Source organism: Macrobrachium rosenbergii, chromosome 19 (genome assembly GCF_040412425.1).
Source record: "Macrobrachium rosenbergii isolate ZJJX-2024 chromosome 19, ASM4041242v1, whole genome shotgun sequence".
Lineage (NCBI taxonomy): Eukaryota > Metazoa > Arthropoda > Malacostraca > Decapoda > Palaemonidae > Macrobrachium > Macrobrachium rosenbergii.
The window spans coordinates 35,978,290-35,988,010 of NC_089759.1; the positions used below are offsets into that span (position 1 = coordinate 35,978,290).

General features: G+C 43.5%; 2 protein-coding genes across 2 annotated transcripts; both read left to right on the plus strand.

The window, feature by feature from the left end:
- Positions 1-886: 886 nt before the first annotated feature.
- On the plus strand, positions 887-7,369 carry LOC136848536 (uncharacterized). The gene is made up of 2 exons (XM_067120807.1): positions 887-1,009; positions 6,860-7,369. Exons 1-2 carry the CDS (start codon positions 887-889, stop codon positions 7,367-7,369), a joined length of 633 nt encoding a protein of 210 aa, XP_066976908.1.
- A 192-nt stretch (positions 7,370-7,561) lies between these two features.
- On the plus strand, positions 7,562-9,440 carry LOC136848537 (uncharacterized). The gene is made up of 3 exons (XM_067120808.1): positions 7,562-7,665; positions 8,095-8,769; positions 9,041-9,440. The coding sequence occupies exons 1-3, from the start codon at positions 7,562-7,564 to the stop codon at positions 9,438-9,440; spliced, it is 1,179 nt and encodes a 392-aa protein (XP_066976909.1).
- The last annotated feature ends 281 nt before the right edge of the window (positions 9,441-9,721 follow it).

The window sequence follows — 9,721 nt, forward strand, 5'->3', positions numbered from 1 at the left end:
CCATGCGTCCTGGATCACCACATCATCGCCACTGTCGACATATCTCACCAAGCAACCTCTCTCATCTCAACAGCGCCTACCATTTCTTTCCATTCAGCGTCTCGCTCCATTTCCATCAAGGAATAGAAGTCCAACAATAGCTTCATAAATCGTAGAGATAATTCCACCTTCTTTTTTTACACTCTTACCTTACCCAGGGCAAAGGAAGAGTCTTTGATCTTACCGACATCTGTTTTCGTCGACTCCGAAATACCAGCAGTATTAAAACTTACATTCTTCCACCATTTATAATAATTCCAGTCTCATATATATATATATATATATATATATATATATATATATATATATATATATATATATATATATATATATATATATATATATATATATATATATTTATTTATGAATGTGTGCGTGGGGGTAGATGTGTACATGATAATACCTCCTACAATTTATCATTTTCCCCGTGAGGCAAACCTGCATTTTATCGAGCACTTATCAGTTGCTAGAGTGGCTTATCTAATTTATTCACCTTCTTGAATAGACATACAATCTTTGCTTCGTTTAATTCCCACCCCGCTACCCACAACCCCCACTTTCTCCCACCGTAAGACCTTGATGTGAAGTGCAGGTGATGTACTTGTTATCCTTGCAAAGTCTTCATTGTTCGGGGAGTAAGTGCAAATTCTCTCTCTCTCTCTCTCTCTCTCTCTCTCTCTCTCTCTCTCTCTCTCTCTCTCTCTCTCTCTCTCCCCACCCACTCCTTACCGCTGTACCCTTCGCCTGTAGTGCTACAGTGAGCTACACCCTGTAGCACATTCTATAGTTTCTTTTTTGCTGCAGGGATTGAAAACAAATAAAAAGGTGAAGGAAAGAAGAGGGTAGCATGACCAGTGTTGAGCTACAGTACATTGGTTTTGGTTTCATCGACTTTTATGGTAAACCTGCGCCAATCCCGATTGGGAACTCCGTGCGTTTACTTGATTCTAGTAAAACTGATCAGGTCTCAGTAAGTAAATCTCTCTCTCTCTCTCTCTCCTAGGAGTATTTCAATCTTGTACGGATGAGAGAATCTTAAAAGAGTGAGGAAACCGAGAAGAGGTCATTGAGATCAACGAGAATATGGCTCAGGAAGTTGCTACCTTTTCGCTTCTTAGACTAATATTTTGTGACGAGGATGTTAGTCTCATGCGTCTCTGCACCTTTTCTGCGACCCGCTATAGTTACTGTACTTTGTAGTAATTTGCTGATGAATTGACACACCGGTCTTTTTCACCAATTCTGGGGTGCAATCTTCTTCATTATTACTATATACTATATTGATAAAGATAGCTTTCATTTCTTGTTACTTATACCTGCAGCCGCTGTTTCCTAGTGCTGTCTTACTCTTACACAAGCACGCACACATACGCGCGCGCACACACACACACACACACACACACACACACACACACACACATATATATATATATATATATATATATATATATATATATATATATATATATATATATATATATATATATATATATATATATATATATATATATAGTCCAATCATCAAATTCATTAGACCATTATTTTCTGTCCACTGTACAGGCGTTTCTCTTTTTACCTTCCATATCGTGTTTGCTCTTCTCTCTCTCTCTCTCTCTCTCTCTCTCTCTCTCTCTCTCTCTCTCTCTCTCTCTCAGAACTCAGAACCTGCATAAAGGTGTGCTAAAATAATATTGATGATAATTTGTGCCTGTAAACGTTACGTCTCTGTTTTAAATTATCATGATGCAAGCACAGAAAAGCACTAATTGTGTTCCACAACTGCTGTAACATTCATCATGGCTAGTAACGGCCCTGAATATTGTATATTTTCATATTTCTAAAAGTGATTATTGTACTCATACGTACCACCATTAGTAATACGATACCAAAATTTATGGTATTTTACGAATGCACCTAATTCCTGAGTCCATTTGCAGTATTAGATAAAAACTCTTATGAATGGAGAAGCTTAGAAATACTTCAGAACCCCAGTTTCTTACAAGGGCTAGAGAATTTTTGGCACTTCTCCTGGACTTACAAACGTCTGGCTCATTTTAAGACACCACTGTGTAACTCAAGTCGTAACACTTTTACGGCTAAGTCAAATAGCAAAAAATAATGACGTGATGTTCGAGCTTTTTATTTTGCTTAAAAGATACGTCAGCGACCATGGGAATTAGGTCAAGGTCCCTAAGTTTATGGTCAGTTATGTTCTACCTAATTGGATGAAGTTTTTTTTTGCCTCTTTTTTTAGGCTGATTGGTGACCTTGAAACCTCGTTTCCCAATAATTAGGTGATCTTTCCTTGGTAGTGACTCCCAACAAAGTTCGGGGGGTCGTTATCTAGGACTAATATGTCTTTGGGGTCATTATCTTTATGATATTTACAGTCTTTTGTTTCTGTTTTTACGGTCAATCCCAACGGGTTTGTACTAAACACACCGGAAAGATGGATACGTACCGGGTTAAAACCCTTGGGGGTCACTTTCTATGAAAGATCCTAATTAGGATTTGCGCCAGGGCCTTCCGCAGTCTAGGGTTTAAGCTCCCTCGTTCTAGGGTTCACTTTGACAAGCTCTCCTTTCCTGATTCGTCATCAGTATTTATGTTGATTTCATATCAGCCTATTGCACACCATTACGTTATGGATTCAGTTTTGCTGAATGGTTGTGTTAAACAATTATGCTGCTGTGAGTTATTTGTACTCAAAACTGATCCCTCCTTTTGCTCTTTGTTCAAATAAAGCTCTTCTATTTTCTGGGAGCGTGATGGGCAAGCTCGGTTTGCCCTGTTGAACGTCTGCACATTTTGAATGATGATGATGATGATGGCAGTTGCAAATTCGATCGTCTTCGCTGCGCTGAATAAGGTGAAAGATTATTCACATTCCACTAGTGTTAATGACTCATAGTAACGGACGTTAGCATTGATAGTTATGATTGAAATAAGTCCTGAAGACGTGATCGTTTTAGCAAATTAAGTGTCGTGTTCCTCCCCAGCCCCCCGAGTTCTCTTTGGACTCTTTGTGTGTGCATCCTTGAATGTCGAACAGTTGGAGGGGAGGAGGAGGGTGTTGGAGAGGGGAGGAGGGTGTTGGCGGGGGGTGGGAGTGGGTAGGTGGGGTGGGGGGGAGAAAGGCTGTTGTGGGAGATGCCGAGTTAAATCTCGTAGGCCACTTCAGGAATGCAATAAAGCAAAACGAGATACAATCGCAATGCGCATTGTTGAGATGTGCTTTTAATTGCCTCCAGAGTTTTGTTTTCAGTTTTTGTAGGCGAAGGAATCTGCCTGATAGATTTTCACGGTGGTAAAGAGACTCCCTTTTTCTCTTCGCTTCATTCTTTTATAAATCATAACATTAACTTCATAATCTCTCTTTCTTTGGGATATATATATATATATATATATATATATATATATATATATATATATATATATATATATATATACAATCATGAAGCTACAAATGTCGCTTAATATCAAATTCACGCTACCTTGGAATATCCCCGATGGGAATTATCACCGAAGGGAATTTATAGGTGATAAATGGACTGCTCGGCAGTACCAGTCCATTTATCACTTATAAATTCCCCTTCGGCGATAATTCCCCATCGGGGATATTCCTGAGGTATCGTGAATTTGATACCAAGCGACATGTGTAGCTTCATGATTGTATATAAATCACGGTGTGATAAAAAGAAAATATCATATATATATATATATATATATATATATATATATATATATGTGTGTGTGTGTGTGTGTGTGTGTGTGTGTGTGTGTGTGTGTGTGCGAGGATTGTGCTGCGCCTCTCTCACTCACCTACTTGCGAAAGAGAAAACTGAGCTTCAATGTTGTTTGTGAGTTAAGCTTGTGGTGTAAGAGCAATTTCGATGCTGATGGAAATAAAGAAAAGTGAAGACTCTCATAAATGTCACCGAGAGACTGCACAATGCCCGGGGAAACTCAACGCAAATAGGATCTGGCAGCGTTGGGTGAGAGAGAACCCCTGAAGCAATGTTTCGACTGGTACCACAAGAATTCGGTCTCCTGGCCATTTCCGAATTGTTCGTCTGATGTATAATTATGCATTCTCAGGAACAGGAAAAAATGAGAAAAAGAAAATGATGAAAAGTGCAAGCTCATAGGACCGGCGAGGCAATGTTGTTCGCATTTGGGTTATAGAGTATCGGAGAGTAGGCCTAGTAGGTCAGGCAGTCTTCTTGGATTTTGTGACAATTCGATTCCGAATATTTTATAGCCCATCATATCTAGAGTTTCCCGGGAAAATAGGAGTAACATTGTGCATTTTGCAGTAATATGAAATCTTAAATCTCCAAACTGTTCAAGATACCAAGCTGCATATCTCCACACCCCAAGAATTAATCAGGGCTAGATACTGAGACGGATGATATCAATGCATAAATTAATGAATATGAGTCTAAACATTGCAAAATTACCAAACGTAAGATTTTTTTTAATCAACCGCAACTAATCTGTCTCGCCCACTTTATCTCAAGGGTATTTTTTTTTTTTATTCAAAATGACGGGCACCTGACTCCTATGTGCTACATATTGTCGTAACTTTTCAGCTTCCTACCTCTGGCCTTAAGCGCGATTGCATCTTATTCTCTTTTTTGTCTGATTTCACAAAGGATCCTGCGAGAGAGAGAGAGAGAGAGAGAGAGAGAGAGAGAGAGAGAGAGAGAGAGAGAGAGAGAGAGAGAGAGGCTCGTATTCTTTTGATTACCACTCATCGTCAACCAGTTTTAAAAACCCACCCATCATGAGTTTGTCATTAGTTTCGTGTTGCACAAGAGGACTTGTTTTCGTGAGGCTGGGACTGGGGCTGGGTAGGGGACTGGGATGTGCAGCGCATTGGGGAAAACTTGGAAGGCAACAGTGTTTGATGAAGCAAAGACCCAGCCCTTTTTGACCTTGCGTTGCTACTTCGAGTCTTCTCGAGCCAAGGATATTGCATCTAAACAAGCTCGGAGCAGCAGGCGCGCTGTCTCTCCCCACCTCCCTCCCCCCCTCCCAACTCTGTCAAGGACGTTGAGTACAATATTAATGACCCACCAAGTTGCCAAAAAACTGCTTGCAGTTTCTGTTGCCTTGCAGCAGCTCATTTTTTATTGTTAGACTTATTATCTGCGCGAATTATAAAATATCTTCGGTTTGTTAAATGTTTTGGCTCAGGCAGTACCATTTCCGGAGTCGTGGTGAGGTGGGTTTTTCTGAAGACTGAACGCTGACAAGTTATGAATTCATTTTCCACTTACGGAACCAGACCGACGACGCTCTAGGGAGGAATCTGCTGCGAACTTCCAAAATGCCTCTTATTTTGGCCAGAAGATCCGGCATGTAAGATTTGGGGAGAGAACTATTTCATAACTTGCGTCGTCAGGCTGCAATGTGAAATTACCCCCTAAATTCTTAGAATACTTTTGAGCATCTTTTCATAATCCTCAAGTTGGCTCTTCAAATACTTCAAAAGACATTCCAAAATATTTGCATCCACATGGCTTTTCAGACTGAGTCTTTTATTGACGTGCTTGTCATCTGCATTGTCATTACCAACAAATCTTCAGAGTGCAGCAAACAAGTTAAACATCCCAGCATGAGTCTGCTGTGGGCCAGATCTATTTTTTCTTCTTTTGTCGGTAGGACGAATGCAACAAGCATCCCAGATGAGAGTTGCAACGCACGTAGGTACGTACCTGTTTAGCTCCTTGCTTTTGATGATGCTTGATCCCTGATACACACGGGATGCGCGTGTCCAGTATTTTAGTGGACAAGCTAGGTCTTACGTCACTTGGCCATTCCATTTTGTCTGTTTGCTAGACTGGGCTGATAAAGAATGGAAACACGAAAGTCTTGATAAAAGAAGTCAGTAGAAATCAGTCGTCTAAACAACTACGATTTCTTTAATTTTACATGCGTATATATAGAATCTTTTATTCGTATTTATATATAAATCTAACTCATATACATACATACATATGGCATGTGAATTTTTCTCTTTTTTCTGACACACGGTGACGTTGGGACCCATTCACAGCTGGGTCGACCTACAAGGGGCAGGTTTGGATTGAACCACGGACCCTGTGTGCGCCTGCGCGCATGTTTGTGAGATATGGCTCGTCAGAGTATCACATACCAAGCAATGCCATTGTTGTCAATACATAGCCATGTGGCACATGCGGGCTCCTCCTGTGCTACGTTTTACGTCCACCGAAAGACAGGCGTAAAATATGAACAGGGGGACAGTGAACCCAGACGAAGAACGGACAGGGAACCCAGACGAAGAACGGACAGAGAACCCAGATGAAGAATGGACAGAGAACCCAGATGAAGAATGGACAGGGAACTCAGATGAAAAACTGCTGAGAACCCAGATGAAGAACGGACAGAGAACCCAGACGAAGAACGGACAGGGAACCCAGATGAAGAACGGACAGAGAACCTAGATGAAGAACGGACAGAGAACCTAGATGAAGAACGGACAGAGAACCGAGATGAAGAACGGACAGAGAACCCAGATGAAGAACGGACAGAGAACCCAGATGAAGAACGGACAGAGAACCCAGATGAAGAACGGACAGAGAACCTAGATGAAGAACGGACAGAGAACCCAGATGAAGAACGGACAGAGAACCCAGATGAAGAACGGACAGAGAACCTAGATGAAGAACGGACAGAGAACCCAGACGAAGAACGGACAGAGAACCCAGATGAAGAACGGACAGAGAACCGATGAAGAACGGACAGAGAACCCAGATGAAGAATGGACAGGGAACTCAGATGAAAAACTGCTGAGAACCCAGATGAAGAACGGACAGAGAACCCAGACGAAGAACGGACAGAGAACCCAGATGAAGAACGGACAGAGAACCCAGACGAAGAACGGACAGGGAACCCAGATGAAGAACGGACAGAGAACCCAGATGAAGAACGGACAGAGAACCTAGATGAAGAACGGACAGAGAACCTAGATGAAGAACGGACAGAGAACCCAGATGAAGAACGGACAGAGAACCTAGATGAAGAACGGACAGAGAACCCAGATGAAGAACGGACAGAGAACCCAGATGAAGAACGGACAGAGAACCTAGATGAAGAACGGACAGAGAACCCAGATGAAGAACGGACAGAGAACCCAGATGAAGAACGGACAGAGAACCTAGATGAAGAACGGACAGAGAACCCAGACGAAGAACGGACAGAGAACCCAGATGAAGAACGGACAGAGAACCCAGATGAAGAATGGACAGGGAACTCAGATGAAAAACTGCTGAGAACCCAGATGAAGAACGGACAGAGAACCTAGATGAAGAACGGACAGAGAACCTAGATGAAGAACGGACAGAGAACCCAGATGAAGAACGGACAGAGAACCCAGATGAAGAACGGACAGAGAACCCAGATGAAGAACGGACAGAGAACCTAGATGAAGAACGGACAAAGAACCTAGATGAAGAACGGACAGAGAACCCAGATGAAGAACGGACAGAGAACCTAGATGAAGAACGGACAGAGAACCCAGATGAAGAACGGACAGAGAACCGATGAAGAACGGACAGAGAACCCAGATGAAGAATGGACAGGGAACTCAGATGAAAAACTGCTGAGAACCCAGATGAAGAACGGACAGAGAACCCAGATGAAGAACGGACAGAGAACCTAGATGAAGAACGGACAGAGAACCCAGACGAAGAACGGACAGGGAACCCAGATGAAGAACGGACAGAGAACCCAGATGAAGAACGGACAGGGAACCCAGATGAAGAACGGACAGAGAACCCAGATGAAGAACGGACAGGGAACCCAGATGAAGAACGGACAGAGAACCCAGATGAAGAACGGACAAAGAACCTAGATGAAGAACGGACAGGGAACCCAGATGAAGAACGGACAGAGAACCCAGATGAAGAACGGACAGAGAACCTAGATGATGAAGAACGGACAGGGAACCCAGATGAAGAACTGCTGAGAACCCAGATGAAGAACGGACAGAGAACCCAGATGAAGAACGGACAGGGAACCTGGATGAAGAACGGACAGAGAACCCAGACGAAGAACGGACAGGAACCCAAGTGAAGAACGGACAGGGAACCCAAGTGAAGAACTGACAGGGTACCCAGACGAAGAACGGTCAGAGAACCCAGATGAAGAACGGACAGAGAACCCAGATGAAGAACGGACAAAGAACCTAGATGAAGAACGGACAGGGAACCCAGATGAAGAACGGACAGAGAACCCAGATGAAGAACGGACAGAGAACCCAGATGAAGAACGGACAGGGAACCCAGATGAAGAACGGACAGAGAACCCAGATGAAGAACGGACAGGGAACCCAGATGAAGAACGGACAGAGAACCCAGATGAAGAACGGACAAAGAACCTAGATGAAGAACGGACAGGGAACCCAGATGAAGAACGGACAGAGAACCCAGATGAAGAACGGACAGAGAACCTAGATGAAGAACGGACAGGGAACCCAGATGAAGAACTGCTGAGAACCCAGATGAAGAACGGACAGAGAACCCAGATGAAGAACGGACAGGGAACCTGGATGAAGAACGGACAGAGAACCCAGACGAAGAACGGACAGGAACCAAGTGAAGAAGAACGGACAGGGAACCCAAGTGAAGAACTGACAGGGTACCCAGATGAAGAACGGTCAGAGAACCCAGATGAAGAACGGACAGAGAACCCAGATGAAGTAAAGTAAGTATACCTTAGTTTTACCAGACCACTGAGCTGATTAACAGCTCTCCTAGGGCTGGCCCGAAGGATTAGACTTATTTTACGTGGCTAAGAACCAATTGGTTACTTAGCAACGGGACCTACAGCTTATTGTGGAATCCGAACCACAGTATAGCGAGAAATGAATTTCTATCACCAGAAATAAATTCCTCTAACTCTTCATCAGCCGGCCGCGGGAATTGAACTCCGGCCCATCGAATGACAGTCTGAAGCTCAACCCACTCAGCCAAAGAAGGGCTAACCCAGATGAAGAACGGACAAAGAACCTAGATGAAGAACGGACAGGGAACCCAGATGAAGAACGGACAGAGAACCCAGATGAAGAACGGACAAAGAACCTAGATGTAGAACGGACAGGGAACCCAGATGAAGAACGGACAGAGAACCCAGATGAAGAACGGACAAAGAACCTAGATGAAGAACGGACAGGGAACCCAGATGAAGAACGGACAGAGAACCCAGATGAAGAACGGACAGAGAACCCAGATGAAGAACGGACAGGGAACCCAGATGAAGAACTGCTGAGAACCCAGATGAAGAACGGACAGAGAACCCAGATGAAGAACGGACAGGGAACCTGGATGAAGAACGGACAGAGAACCCAGACGAAGAACGGACAGGAACCCAAGTGAAGAACGGACAGGGAACCCAAGTGAAGAACTGACAGGGTACCCAGATGAAGAACGGTCAGAGAACACAGACGAAGAACGGACAGGAACCCAAGTGAAGAACGGACAGGGTACCCAGATGAAGAACGGACAGGATACCCAGATGAAGAACGGTCAGAGAACACAGATGAAGAACGGACAGAGAACCCAGACGAAGAACGGACAGGGACCCAAGTGAAGAACGGACAGGGAACCCAAGTGAAGAACTGACAGGGTACCCAGATGAAGAACGGACAAGGAACCCA

Excerpts from the sequence above, each read along its gene's own strand:
- LOC136848537 (XM_067120808.1), top strand. The coding sequence starts at position 7,562 with ATGAAGAACGGACAGAGAACCCAGATGAAGAACGGACAGAGAACCGAT. Across the intron at positions 7,666-8,094 it reads GGGAACTCAGATGAAAAACT|AACGGACAGAGAACCCAGAC; the intron begins GCTGAGAACCCA and ends ACCTGGATGAAG. Across the intron at positions 8,770-9,040 it reads GAGAACCCAGATGAAGTAAA|AAGGGCTAACCCAGATGAAG; the intron begins GTAAGTATACCT and ends ACTCAGCCAAAG.
- LOC136848536 (XM_067120807.1), top strand. The coding sequence starts at position 887 with ATGACCAGTGTTGAGCTACAGTACATTGGTTTTGGTTTCATCGACTTT. Across the intron at positions 1,010-6,859 it reads GTAAAACTGATCAGGTCTCA|AACCCAGATGAAGAACGGAC; the intron begins GTAAGTAAATCT and ends AAAACTGCTGAG.